At 42.4% G+C, this 15,458-nt stretch overlaps 1 protein-coding gene across 1 annotated transcript in view; it reads left to right on the top strand.

Annotated features, from left to right (window-relative positions):
* The window catches only part of birc6 (baculoviral IAP repeat containing 6), a 348,945-nt gene that overhangs the window by 164,307 nt on the left and 169,180 nt on the right, over positions 1-15,458 (top strand). Inside the window, 7 exon segments of the mRNA XM_055639933.1 lie at positions 3,650-3,777; positions 7,456-8,018; positions 9,341-9,516; positions 11,843-11,939; positions 12,872-13,066; positions 13,751-13,951; positions 15,130-15,409. Coding sequence (XP_055495908.1) covers positions 3,650-3,777; positions 7,456-8,018; positions 9,341-9,516; positions 11,843-11,939; positions 12,872-13,066; positions 13,751-13,951; positions 15,130-15,409 — 1,640 coding nt within the window.

Below are 15,458 nucleotides of genomic sequence, written 5' to 3'. Positions count from 1 at the left end.
ACCAAACGGACTCCCCCTGCACCTATCAGAGGCAGGTACAATAATAATATTTTAAAAATATTTTGCCAAGCACATGGATAGATAAGGTTTGGAGGGATGCCAGCCAACAGTGGTCAAATGGATAGACACAAAATGCTGGAATAACTCAGCAGGAAAGGCAGCATCTCTGGAAAGATGGAAACAACTGGCTTAGATGTTGCATCTTGGCCTTTTACCGTGCTGTGTGACTCTGTATGGCTATGATTTTATGTAATCCAAATATGGGACTAAGGAGATCTTGCACACTCCAGCCTCCACTCGCCCCGCCCCGCCCCATTACAGAAAGGATGTGGAGGCTTTCGAAAGGGTGTCGAAGTCTACCAGAATGTTGCCTGATTTAGGGGTATTAGGTACAGGGGGAGGTTGGACACTTACATTGTTTTTTTTCTGGAATGTTGGTATATTAAAGGGGTCACAGCGGTAGAGTTGCTGCCTCACAGCTCCAGAGACCCGGGTTCAATCCTGACTACAGATGCTGTCTATGCGGAGTTTGTACGTTCTCCCTGTGACCACGTGGTTTTTCTACAGGTGCTCCCGTTTCCTCCTGCATTCCAAGGACATGCAGTTTTGTAATTTAATTGGCTTCTGCAGATTACCCCTAGTGTGTAAGATGTGAAAATGGGATATAATGGAGCTAGTGTACAGGTGATCGATGGCCAGTGTGGACTCAGTGGGACCAATGGCCTGTTTCCATGCTGTAAAGAATAGTCAGAATCTTTTACCCAGGACGGAAAAATCAAATACTAGAGGATGTTGCTCGAAGGTGAGAGGGGCAAAGCTTGAAGGAGATGAGCGTGGCATGTTTTTGTACTCAGAAGGTGGTGACTGCCCAGAACACACTGCTGGGGTGGTGGTTAAAATGGATGTACATTAGTGGCATTTAAAAGACTTTTTGCATGGGCAAATGGATGTGCAGGGAATGGAGGGATTAGGGTTATGTGCAGGAGAATAAGTGATGCTTGACATCATGCCCGGCACAATCGTTGTGCACTGAAGGGGTTGTTCTTGTACTGTACAATCACATATGTACAGTTAGTAGTTGATGGCATTTCCAAAACAATATTGTTGTAGCTTTCACTATTGAAAACATTCAATTCAAGTGATTTTAAGGTTCTCCAGTTTGTCTATAAAGCCCTAACCGGGCTTGCTCCCCCCCTATATCACAGACCTCCTTACCCCTTACTTACCCCTTACTCAGGTCGGCTGACTTGAGGCTCCTGGCTGTCCTGCGGTCTAAACTTAAGCTCAGGGGTGACCGTGCCTTTGCTGTTGCAGCCCCTAGACTGTGGAACAGCACCCACCTCCCTATCAGATCTGCCCTCTTCATCAACTCGACTTAAGTCCAAGCTCCAAACTTATTTTTATTCACTGCCGTTTGAATCCCCCTGATGTGGCCGATCTTTGTTTTGTGACCTTTTGCTGATTATTTGTACCTACGTGCTGTGTGCATTCCTGTGTATGTCTGTTTCCTTTTGTGATTTTAGCTACCTGCTCTGGTCTGTACAGCACTTTGGTCAATGTGGGGTGTTTTTAAATGTGCTTATTAAATACATTTGATTTGATTTGAAGTGGTAAGGTGAGAAGGAAAGTATTCTTGGATCTATGGTTTATTCTGAATATAGAAACTTGACATAAGGGCTGATCCTAATAGGGGGTAGAAAGCTGGGAAAGAGGTGGAATCAGGATAAAGCTTCACAAGTGACAGATGAATGCATGTGAAGGGTTAGGTTTTGGTTTGTAGATGAATGAAGTAGCGACAAAGGCTAGAGATGAAAAGACAAAATGGTGTCATGAGAAAAGAGGAGTGAAATGTGAAGCCAGAGGAAGGGATATAGGTGGATTGGGACAAAAGAGGAAAGTGTGTGGGATGGTGGGAAAAATCGGTGCGGACAGGGGGAGCACAGGAAGGATTAAGGGGGTACTTAATTGGTACTTAAAATTATAGGATTTGATATTCAGGCTGTTTGGTTGTAAGGCAGACTGATTGCAGTAGGGGAAGTGAATACTGGAAAAGGGGTGGGACTGATCCATTAAACTATGAAAGAAAAAATGGCCATGGTGAAAAGTAAGAGGTCAGAAGGGTAACAGGACATTTGTTTATCTTCCATGGGGGTTGGCTTCAGCTATGTTTGTTCTGTTTCTGTCGGAGGTGCAAGATTTATAATTGTGCAGGGAGGAACTGCAAATGCTGGTTTAAACCGATGACAGACACAAAGCTGGAGTAACTCAGCGGATGAGGCAGCATCTCTGGGGAAACGGAATAAGTGAAGAAGGGTCTCGGCCCGAAACGCCACCTATTCCTTTTCTCCAACGATGCTGCCTGACTCCAGCTTTTTGTGTCTGCCCATAATTCATAACTGTTCTTAGACCATTCTAAAGTCAGAAAAATGCTGAAATGTCTGTGTGTAATCTATTAGGGTTAATAATGTAAACAAACATGAAAGGCAAAAACTGTGCGTAGATCACATGAATCTTTGGTGAACTGTCTAGTTTCAACCGTTCCCAATGATCGTTGCGTTTGATGCTCTTCACATGTGGCCCTAATTGCCTAACTCCATCTTTGGGGTGTGTTTTAAAGTTTTCTTTAACACAACCCTGACCCTTTCAACCCAGCAGTGTGAGTAGTGAATTCTTCAATTGTAAGTAATACCCCTTCCATCTCTATTTGTACCTATTTCTCCCACTATACCAGCATAATTTTCCTTCCCCCCCCCATTCCCTTCCACCCCATTCCCATTCTCTTCCACCTCTGGTTTAAAGTGCAGACATCTTCTCTCCTTATTTGATGCTCTTTTGTCTCCTTTTCATCTCTAGCCTTTGATACTTCACTCATCTGCCACTCAGGCCCCCCCCCTCGTATCCACCTATCCCGTATACCAGACTTTGTCTGCCCCATGTCTTCTCCAACTCTTCTCCAACTCTTCTCCCCCCTCCTCTACATGCAGTGAAGAAGGGTTCGGATCCAAAACGTCACCTACCCATTCCCTCCATAGATCCTTAAATGCTGCCTGACCCGTTGAATTACTCTAGTGTTTTGTTATAGAAATGTGAAACTTGCTGCAGATTACCCGTCCACCATGCCTTTAATCTAAGTTCCCAGAGGGAAAACACGGCAGTTTCCTTTACGGTCTGCATCCAACTCCTCCAATCCTGAAAAAAAATTCTAGGTTGCATAGTTGTCATGCTTGTCAACTGTTTTTCTTGTTTATTTAGGTTGATTACGATAAGCGATTATTTCCCAATTCCATCTATAGCCAAGATTAATATTTCTCACTTTTTAATGTGTACACCTCCACTTATTTTCCCAAATAAGTGTCTTTAGTTTGATTGACCTTTTGTGGTTGTAGAGTTTTTCCCCAGCTCCTCAGCTCCTCAGCCCAGCACGTGAAGCTATCATAAATCTGACAGTGCAAACATGTTTTTGCAACCTCCCTCATGCAGTGGTATGTCAGAATATGCATCAGTCACTCTTGCAGTAGCCACATGCAGTGTAATGGTGTTCCAACAGCGTCGTCGATTCATTTCACAAGCACAACTTTGGGATTTAAGGTTTGTGTTTCAACCTGCACTTCAATTATGGAACGATTTAGTGGTTGTTTTTGTGTTTCAGGTTGGACCAACAGCTACGCAAGCTATGCAGGAGTTTCTCACTCGCCTCCAGGTGCACCTCTCCTCAAACAACCCTCAGGTTTTCAGTGAATTCCTGTTAAAGCTCATCCATATACTTTCAACTGAAAGGTAACTCAAAGTTTCAAAGAGGTGTCATGAAATGGATGCAAATGCTTTTATTTTGAATATATTTTCCACTTAATCCAGACCCTGGCACATCGTTGTTGAAATTCCCAGGGCAGCTTAAACTAACGTGTTTTAGTTTATGTTCAAGCATACATTAACATCACACTCTAACTTGATTGAGTTTTTTTGAGGAGGTAACGAAGGACCTTTGGGATTTACAGGATTTTAGTTAAGTTTCAACTTGGTAGGCTGATCAAGAAATTATGGAACTGGATCGACTTTAGTGGTTGTTTTTGTGATTCAGGTTTGGTGGACCAACAGTTCTGGTTACGCAGTGGAGTTCTGCAGGAGTTTCTGTCACTCGCCTCCAGGTGCACACCTCTCCTCAAACAACCCTCGGATTTCGGACATTTTCGGATTTCAGTGAATTTTTAGCTGTTAAAGCTCATCCATGAATACTTTGGAGCAGCTGCCTCCTCCCCTGAAAGGTAACTCAAAGTTTCAAAGAGGTGTCATGAAATGGATGCAAATGCTTTTATTTTGAATATATTTTCCACTTAATCCAGACCCTGGCACATCGTTGTTGAAATTCCCAGGGCAGCTTAAACTAACGTGTTTTAGTTTATGTTCAAGCATACATTAACATCACACTCTAACTTGATTGAGTTTTTTTGAGGAGGTAACGAAGGAAATTAATGAAAGTGGATGTTGTATACATGGTTTTGATTTAGCTTTTGATAAGGTCCCTCTTGGTAGGCTGATCAAGAAGATTAAGATGCACTGGATCGACTTGGCCCCACCGGCCACAGCGCTGCGGAGCTTACTTCATAGCGAAGATAGAGGCATTGTGGTGAAGGGGTAGATGTTTACCCCTTCACCCCCCTTTAGAGCCCTCCCTAATGACTAACATTTAAGCAATGATTTACAGGAGTCTTCTCCAGGGAGGGGGAGCCGCTACAGTGTGACCTGGGACCGTGGGTCGTTTTGGGTCAGGTTTGGCGCCAAACGCGAGCTTTGGTGCGCAGACGACATCTGGAAAAAATGGCCGGTTTTCGGAGCTTTTCGGTTTCTGGAACACCGGATAAAAGGTTGTGCACCTGTATATATATATATATAAATGACCTGGATGTAAATGTAGATCACAAGGCAAGAGTGTTTTATTATCATATGTCCCGAAACGGAACAATGAAATTCTTGCAGCAGCACAACAGACATGTAAACATATTACTGTGTAAAACGTATAAGAAACAAAAGAGAGTAAAAGTTCAATAATATAACATGACATATCAAATCTCTTCAATCTTCCCAAGAAGTAGAGGTATTGATGGGTTATCATTATGATTATATTAATATGTTGATGCAGGAACTGTAACACCATTTAAGAGTCAAATCTACATGTACATGGATTTGCTAGGTTTAGAGGGATATGGGCTAAGCATGGGCAGGTGAGACTAGTGTAGATGGGGCACGTTAGTCGGCATGGGCAAGTTGGACCGAGGGGCCTGTTTCCATACTGTATGACTATAATTTACAGAAGCCAAGTATACAAAAGCCTACAAACCTGCATGCCTTTGCTCTACTGTTCTATGTTCACAACTTGAGCATAAACTAAAACATGATACATGACATTTAGTGCTTCTTTCGCTGCCCCAGGAATTTCAACTGAACGATGTGCCAGGGACTGGATTAATTTCACATTGATTGATAGCACCTTTGCAGTATTCCTTTAACACAGTATCGGACGTTGCATTTAACATTGACACACAGTAGGTATTGGGTTGTGTCACACTTTCTGGAGAACCCAGGCATGATGAGCTTGAAAGGCTTCTTGATAGGCATTCATCTTCTATGTATCTATGGGAAAAATACTGCTCTAAATATGTTGGTCTTCGAATAATGCTGAAAGATATTTCACTGGAATGGGTGCATAAAACCTCCTTTTCAACCTGACTTGATCCCACTTTGTTATCTAGTGTTATCCCACTTTTTAAGAAAGGCGGGAGAGAGAAAACGTGAATTATAGACCAGTTAGCCTGACATCGGTGCTGGGGAAGATGTTGGAGTCAATTATAAAAGATGAAATAGCGGCACATTTGGATAGCAGTAACAGGATCGGTCCGAGTCAGCATGGATTTACGAAGGGAAAATCATATTTGACTAATCTTCTGGGATTTTTTGAGGATGTAACTAGGAAAATGGACAAGGGAGGGCCAGTGGATATAGTTTACCTGGACTTTCAGAAAGCCTTTGATAAGGTCCCGCATAAGAGATTAATGGGCAAAATTAGAGCACATGGTATTGGGGTAGGGTACTGACGTGGATGGAAAATTGGTTAGCAGGCGGGAAACAATGAGTAGGGATTAACGGGTCCCTTTCAGAATGGCAGGCATTGACTAGTGGGGTGCCGCAAGGATCGGTGCTGGGACCGCAGCTATTTACAATATACATTAATGATTTAGATGAAGGGATTAAAAGTAACATTAGCGAATTTGCAGATGACACAAAGCTGGGTGACAGTGTGAACTGTGAGGAGGATGCTATGAGGATGCAGGGTGACTTGGACAGGTTGGATGAGTGGACAGATGCATGGCAAATGCAGTTTAATGTGGGTAAATGTGCGGTTATCCACTTTGGTAGCAAGAACAGGATGGCAGATTATTATCTAAATGGAGTCGAGTTGGGAAAAGGGGAAGTTCAACGGGACCTGGGGGTCCTTATTCATCAGTCAATGAAAGTAAGCATGCAGGTGCAGCAGGCAGTGAAGAAAGCTAATGGCATGTTGGCCTTCATAACGAGAGGATTTGAGTATAGGAGCAAAGAAGGTCATAGAAACATAGGCTTTAGTGTGCAGGACCTGGAATATTCGGCAGTTTTGAGCCTGCAACCGCCATTCAGGATATGATCATGAGGGATGCATCGTAACTCACAAGGTAACCTGCCTTCTCGGGACCATCATACTGATCCCCTTGGCCACAAGGGCCACATCTAACTCCCTCTTAAATAAAGCCATGAGACTGGCCTCATATTGAAACCCTCTTTAGAGAGTTGGAGAGATGCTAGAGGCACTTCTGCATGTTCCTTCTTGGGTTCCAGAAACCAGGCCACCTTTAAGAATAAGGGGTAGGCAGTTTTAGAACCAAATTTGAGGAAATATTTTTTCACCTAGAGTTGTGAGTCTGGGATTCTCTGCGTCAGAAGGCAGTGGTGGCCAATTCTTGGGATACTTTCAAGAGAGAGTTAGATGGAGCTCTTAAAGATAGCGGAGTCAAGGGATATGGGGAGAAGGCAGGAACAGAGTACTGATTGTGGATGATCAGCCATGATCACAGTGAATTGCGGTGCTGGCTCGAAGGGCCGAATGGCCTACGCCTGTACATATTGTCTATTGTCTATGACATGCTGCAGAACTGGAATTATGTATCGGCCACAATTTAGTGCTAAGTCCATATGATCTAAAATATTTAAAGAAACCTTTAGGCTGTAGATCCCGTGTTGCGAAGATTAACATAATTCATATGAAAACATACATGTGCGCCAAGCACAATTAAAAAAACCCAGAATTGTTTGAGTATTGCATGTTTATTGTACATGATTGCTTATTTAAAACATTGGTTGATAATGTGGGGCTAAATTTTTAATTGTGTAAAATCTTGAACTGTATTTTCTTTTAAAACTCCGCAGGGGCCCATTCCAAACGGGGCAAGGGCCATTAGATGCACAAGTAAAACTGCTGGAATTTACCCTGGAACAAAACTTTGAGTCGGTTTCTGTCAGCTCAATCTCTGCAGTCATTGAATCAGTGACATTCCTGGTGCATTATTACATCACCTGCTCTGACAAAGTTATATCTCGGAGTGGCTCCGACAGTTCAGTGGGTGCTCGAGCCTGTTTTGGTGGGTTGTTTGCAAATATCATCCGCCCAGGTGATGCAAAAGCAGTTTGTGGGGAGACTACACGGGATCAGCTCATGTTTGATCTACTGAAGCTGGTGAATATTTTGGTTCAGCTGCCCCTTTCAAGTAACCGAGAGTACAGTGCCAGAATGGCAGTTAGCACCAGCACCTCGAATAGTGTATCTGATGAAGAAAAGGTCTCCAGCGGTAAAGATGGGAATGCAAGCACCTCTTTTACACAAGCTGCAACAACTTGCATTGCCGACTTGGTATTGGGAAATCAACAAATCATGAGCCAAATTCTTTCGGCATTGGGTCAGTGCAACAGCAATGCTATGGCAATGATAATAGGTAGGTACCCGCATATTTTATTTGAAAGTTTACATCGAGTCTGTTCAGTTAGCATAATTTGATAGAAACATAAAAACATGTAAAATAGGTGCAGGAGGAGGCCATTTGGCCCTTCGAACCTGCTCCACCATTCATTGTGGTCATGGCTGATCGTCCCCAATCAGCAACCCGTGCCTGCCTTCTCCCCATATCCCTTGATTCCACTAGCCCCTAGAGCTCTATCTAACTCTCTATTAAATGCATCCAGTGAATTGGCCTCCACTGCCCTCTGTGGCAGAGAATTCCACAAATTCACAACTCTCTGGGTGAAAAAGTTTTTTTTTTTTCATCTCAGTTTTAAATGGCTTCCCGTTTATTCTTAGACTGTGGCCCCTGGTTCTGGACTCGCATAACATTGGGAAAATAATTCTGCACCAAGCTTGTCCAGTCCTTTCATAATTTTATGTGTTTCTATAAGATCCTCTCATCCTTCTAAATTCCAGTGAATACAAGCCCAGTCTTTCCTATCTTTCGTCATATGACAAGTAATCTTTTCTCCTATAAAAAGTAATCAATGAACTGATAGTTTGGGTTATTGAAGAGCAAATTGAAGTAATTGAAATGACAACTGGCGATTAAAATGGTGCCGTAGCAAATGGAGTTCAGTGTTTACGTGTGGTGTATTTTAAAAAAAAAATGTGTTTTGCACATTGGGTGACATGTTGGGTTACATGGGATTTGGAAACTCTCAGTTTGAGTTATCGAGAATAAAGGAAGAAAGATATAGCATCAGAAGCACAAAAGTTAGGTCAGAGCAGGAAAATCTTCTGGGATTTTTGGGCTGCTAAATGTTGTTAGTGAGCAGAAGGAGAGACCATATCAGTATTTAAGAATAGACAAAATAGATGATGGAATGACAGGAGATTAAGGAAAGGTGGAGGCAGGGAGAGTGCATGGAATTAAGACTATAGAAGATACAAACAAGCATCAAATCACCTCATGTGTGATTATATGTTGCTGTGTCATTCCACCTGAAGCCAGAGACTCTACATCCTTCAGTTTCTTCGCCCAAATAACAGCGTTTTGCAGATAGAAATAGAATTTTAATTTTTTAGAAGACATTTTTCTAGCTTTTATTAACTTTTCTACTAAGAAACTATAAACATCAATTAACCTGTCTGTATATGTATTTTGATTATCTTATAAAACATGCACAATAATAGATTTGTTCCTCAAAATTATCATTGGAGATAATTTAAAATGTTAATATTTGCACTGTATCTACAAATGAAATTGTGGAAGCCATTATACAATGTTCATTGAAGCTTTTACTTCCCTATCAGGGGCAAGCGGATTACATCTTACCAAGCATGAGAACTTCCACAGTGGATTGGACGCCATTTCAGTTGGAGATGGTCTTTTCAGCATTCTGACCACTCTTAGCAAAAAATCCACTTCAGTACAGGTCATGCTGCAGCCAATTCTCACATACATGGCTTGTGGGTACATGGGAAGACAGGTAATTAAACTATTGACGTTTTTGGATGCAATGTTTATGGTGTTAATCTAATGTAATGCTGGCATTTGCTCATTTTCAATGCTGCTACTCTGTCCTTTCTTATCCAAGTCTTAAACCAGTGTGTTTCAAATATATTTACCCCCTGATGATAAAAAATAGAACAGCGATAGAACATGTGTGTTTGATGGTGCTCCACTATTCACTGTGATCATGGATGATGATCTGCTTTGTACCCTCTTCCTGCTGATTCTCCATATCCCTTCACCCCTTAAGAAATCTAAGTTAAGAAATATATTTGCCGCCACCTTGAACATATTTAATGACTGCCTTCACTCCCTTCTGAGGTAGATAATTCAAAGGTTTAGCATGCTCGTGTGTGAAGACATTTCTCAGAATTTTTTCAAGCCTCATCTACTGCATTTGTTCGGTACGCCGGGTGTGGCCTCTACATCCGGGAGATCAAGGGAGGCATAGCAGCGCAGCCTTTAAACGCCAGAGACCTGGGTTCAATTCTAACTACGGGTGCTGTCTATGTGGAGTTAGTATGTTCTCCCTGGGTTTTCTCCAGTTCCCTCCCACATTCCAAAGACATGTAGGTTAATTGGTTTCTGTAAGTTGCCCTCGTATGTCAGATGTGAAACTGGGATAACATAGAATGATTGATGGTCAAAGGGGACTCGGTGGACCAAAGGGCCTGTTTCCATGCTATATCTCTAAACTAAACTAATACAGACTAGGCCATCTCCCGGTTGCTAACCATTTTACCTCCCTTTCCCATACCCATGGCATCCTTTCTGGCCTTGGAAGCCTCCATTGCCAAAGTGAGGCCACACGCAAACTACAGGCACTGCACCTCATATTCTGCTTTCAATCCAACAATATGAACATTGAAGTCTCTACTTTTAAGTAAAACCTCCCCGCCCCCTCACCTTGACCCTGGTGCTCTTCTGGCTCTGCACTTCACTCCTCCTCTTGATATCCTTTTCATCTCTAGCCTCACTACACCCATCTGCTACTCGTCCCATTCCCCTGTATTCACATATCACTTGCTAGACTGTCCAGACCCCACTTCTTTTTTCCAGCTTTCTCCCCTCTGCTACAATCATTATAAGAAGGGTATCAACCTAAAATGTTCCCTGCATCTTCACATTTTGCATTTAGTGGCACAACCAGTGTCCTCTGATTTGAACTCCACTGCCATTGGGGACATCTCTGTTTGTAGGTTATTTGGTCAGTTGTAAATTGTCCCTTGTGTGTAGGATAGTGTTCATGTGATCGCTGGTCGGTGTGGACTTGCTTGGCCAAAGGGCTGTTTCCACGCTGTATCTCTAACGTCTAGTGATTTATGCCTCGTGGAGCTATTTGATCAACATCACTAAATGAAAATGATATTAATCTAATAATTCGCAGTGTGGCAAAGTGATGATCTCCTTGAGTGTCATATTTCATAAATGAAAACATTGAAGACACTTCAAAAATACAGTGTAAGGCTGTGTAGTGCTTAGTGATATCCTGATTTTAAGAAAGATGCAGGATAGATGCAAGTGTATTTTGAGAAGCGTATTTTAATTTTATTAAGCTTTTTTTTTAAACATAATTGCTAGAAAATAAACAAATCTTGTAAAGTTGAGGTCTATTTTCACAGCATGTAAAATCATTTGCCTCCTTGGTCCTGACATGATTGGGAATAAGGGTATGCTGGACGGTCTATATTTCATGAAACCATTGACGTTCATGAATCATTGAGTGTGGAAACGGGCCCTTTGCCCAACTTGCCCACACCGGCCAATAGGTCCCATCTACACTAGTCCCATTTGGCCCATCTCTCTCTAACCCTGTACTATCCTTGTACTTGTTTCTTAAACGTTACAATAGTCCTTGCCTCAACTACCTCCTCCGACAGCTCGTTCCAAACACCTACCACCCTGTGTGGAAAAGTTACCCTTCAGGCTCCTATTAAATCTTTCCCCTCTCACCTTAATCCTATGCCCTCTGCTTCTCGATTCCCCTACACTGAGCAAGAGACTCTGTGCATCTACCCGATCTTTTCCTCTCATGATTTAGTACACCTCTATAATAGATCGCCCCACATCCTCCTGCACTCCAAGGAATAGAGTCTTAGACTGTTCAACCTCTCCCTATAGCTCAGGACCTCGAGTCCTGGCAACATCCTCGTCAATCCTCTCCACCCTTTCCAGCTTGACATCATCCCTATAACATGGTGCCCAAAACGTATACCATTCCATGTAACTGACTTATTTAGTATAACACAAATGAATGCTTTTTTGAAAATATATTCACTGACATTTTTGTCATTTATTTTCAGGGTTCGCTTTCAACGTGCCAGTTATCTGAGCCACTTCTGTGGTTTATTTTGAGGGTATTGGACTCCACTGAAGCACTGAAAGCGTTCCATGATATGGGTAGGCAAATTGTAGCAGCAGAATCTTGCTCATAGAAAATGATAGATTTCAGTGGTTGCTTGCAAAGTTTCTTTCTCATTCCCATTTGGTTTCCTGTATTGACAAATGTGTTATAAGACTAAAACCAATGTGCGTCACTTTGCACCAGTTTTCAGAATTTGCTACAAGGAGCAGCAGCAAAGCTTCAAGTCTGTGTCCTATCATTCCATTTAATTATGGCTGATTTGTATCAAAACAGCATTTACTTTCCATGGTTCTGTAGTCCTTTGATCTTTGTGAGATAAGAATACTACTTAAATGTTGTTTAATTTTTTTCAGGGTTAATTTCTAAGTTTCCACAATTCTTTGTTTGACTAGCTGCTTTCTGACATCCTTTTGATCTGAATTCATTTCTATCAATACTATCTAGTTCTTAATAATCTTAAATGCTTCAATTAAATCGCCTTGAAGCATCTACATGCAATTGGTTTTTGAAGTAATTATCATTTAATTTTATTAAAATCTACTTCTCTCCGATCAATGTTCACTGAAATTCTCCCAGAACATGTATCTCGCCTCGCTGCAGTGGCAAGAATTGATTGTGATGCTGCCTTCAGTCCTAGTCCCAGAGGTTTGTACATTTAACCGCCACAGAAACTTGTAATCTAGGGTAGCTAGTGTAGCCCTTGGGTCTACGATATCTGGAGACTATGTCAAATTCAACCCTTCAGCATGGACATGATCCATTTCCCTCCCCTATATCAATATGTGCCTCTAAAGTGCCACTGTTGTATCTGCCTCTGAAGTTGAGGTTTATTCCTTGAGTTAGGAGGCATGACTAAAACACTGAACACTTTTTTACAAGTAGTTTGATGCAAGTAGTTTTTCAAATTCTTCAGTTGGTGAATGGAATTCTGTCCTTAATCCTAATTAAGAATGATTTACTTTTTTAGGGGGAGTCCAACTCATCTGCAATAACATGGTCACAAGTACACGAGCAATTGTTAATACCGCAAGGAGCATGGTATCCACTATAATGAAGTTTCTTGATTCTGGCCCTGGGAAAACGATCGATGGAAACGTGAAAGCACGAGTGTTGGCGTCAGAACCAGATAACGCTGAGGGACTCCATAACTTTGCCCCATTGGGTATGTTATACCTCACTTAAATTTCACTGACTCCGAGTAGAATGTATTTGTTTCTTATCGTGCGTGAAGGTATACTGCCCAGAGTAGGTAAATCGAGGACCACGGGACATAGGTTTAAAGTGAAGGGAAAAAATTTAATAGGAATCTGAGGGGTAACTTTTTCACATAGTGGTGAGAGTTAGATTTAACTCTTAGGGCTAACAGAATTAAGGGATATGGGAAAAAGCAGGAAAGATATCTGATTTTGGATGATCAGCCATGATCATATTGAATGGTGGTGCTGGCTCGAATCGCCGAATGGCCTACTCCTGCACCTATTTTCCATGCTTCATCATGGTGTGTGTATGGAATAAGCTTCCAGAGGAAGTAGTTGAGGCAGGGACTATACCAATGTTTAAGAAACAGTTAGATTACATGGATAGGGCAGGTTTGAAGGGATATGGGACAAACGTGGGCAGGTGGGACTATTGTAGCTGGGAGATGTTGGCCAGTGTGGGCAAGTTGGGCCAAAGAGCCTGTTTCCACACTGTATCACTCCATGGTTCCATGTGTTTGGACTAACAAACTGAAGGTATAGGCCAAAACAGGTGCCAGTTCTGTTGCCAGACTTTCAGTGTTATAGTGTACCGTGTTCAATGTGTGAAAACTTTGTCAATGTTATTTATTTTTGTCCATTCTTTCCAGGTACAATAACGTCCAGCAGCCCAACAGCACAGCCAGCTGAAGTACTACTTCAAGCTACACCACCTCATCGTAGAGCTAGATCTGCAGCATGGTCATATATTTTCCTCCCAGAAGAAGCATGGTGTGACCTCACTATTCATCTTCCTGCTGCAGTGTTACTCAAAGAGATACATATTCAGCCTCACCTTGCATCTCTGGCCAGTAAATATATATTTTTTTTTCATTGAGATTTGGTGATAACACAGTTGAATATTTTGCTGCTTACCGCCTGAGAGATTTGGCTTGTGACTGGGACAAGATGATGTGACACCACTTTTCTCATCTGAAAACATGGCTTCTGTGGCATCCTAGCTTACGCCAAGTGGGGTTCAGAAGGGCTGGAAAGATGCTAAACCATAGAAAATCTATTGGGAATTTCAGTAGTTGCAATGGTGTAACAGGGAAATTAAACCTATAATGGCCATACCTATAGATGGTCAAAACAAAAAGTGATATTCTCACACATTCAATTCAATTCAATTCAACTTTATTGTCACAGATACAAGTATAGGTACAACGGAATGCAGTTTAGCGTCGGTCATAGTGCAAGATAGGAATAAAAAAAGTACAGAACAAGCATACATTAGAGTAAGAAGAGTACTGGTTAACAATGTGGATGTAGAGACCAAAGATATCTAGCGACGGGACTCCGAGTTCAGCAATGCAAGTGTGTTGTTGAAAAAGCTGTACCTCATCCTGCTTGTTCGAGGCCTGAGGCTCCTGTACCGCCTCCCTGTTGGGAGGAGGGCAAATAGTCCATGGTTAGGGTGAGAGGGGTCCTTGATGATCTTCCTGGCTCGTCTCCGACACCGTTTTCGGTGGAGGGCATCCATGGCAGGGAGCGGGGCACCGATGATGTGCTGAGCGGTTTTCACCACCCGTTGTAGTGCCTTCCTATCCGCTGCGGTGCAACTGCTGTACCATACCGTGGAGCAGGTGGTCAGGATGCTTTCGATGGTACAGCGGTAAAAGTTGGTCAGGATCTGGGGGGACAGGTGAGCTTTCTTGAGCCTCCTCAGGAAGTAAAGGTGCTGGCTGCACCTTTTTGATCAGGTTGGTGGTATTTTTGGACCAGGACAGATCCTCCAAGATGTGTAGCCCGAGGAATTTGTAGTTGGAGACGCGCTCCACCTCGCATTGGAGAGGTGATAGAGTTGCAAATGAATGACACAATTTGGGAAGTCACTGAAGTACATTTTTGGTCATCAAATATTTGGTGAAATATCATGCTGGTAATCTTCTAACTTGAAATGTGTTTGACCCATAGTAACTGAAATCACAGATTGTGCAGCTAGCTAGGTGTTTAAAAGTAAATATTGATTCTACTTTCTCTTTTGCAGCATGTCCTTCTTCAGTGTCAGTTGAGATCAGTGCGGATGGAGTGAACATGTTGCCCCTTTCTACCCCCGTTATTACCAGTGGACTGACTTACATAAAAATGCAGCTGGTCAAAGCTGAGGTGGCATCAGCTGTCTGTCTCCGACTGCATCGCCCACGAGATGCCAGCACACTAGGCCTGTCCCAGATTAAACTGTTGGGCCTCACAGCCTTTGGCAGCACTTCATCTGCAACTGTGAATAACCCTTTTCTCCCTTCTGAGGACCAAGTTTCCAAAACCAGGTAAGGTTGTAGACTTAATCTGAGTACCAAAGTTCACAGGAGTTAGCAT

The sequence above is a fragment of the Leucoraja erinacea genome, chromosome 8 (genome assembly GCF_028641065.1).
Source record: "Leucoraja erinacea ecotype New England chromosome 8, Leri_hhj_1, whole genome shotgun sequence".
In the NCBI taxonomy this organism is placed as follows: Eukaryota; Metazoa; Chordata; class Chondrichthyes; order Rajiformes; family Rajidae; genus Leucoraja; species Leucoraja erinaceus.
The sequence above is the reverse complement of the archived record's forward strand: the minus strand, read 5'-3'. Positions and strand labels throughout refer to the sequence as shown.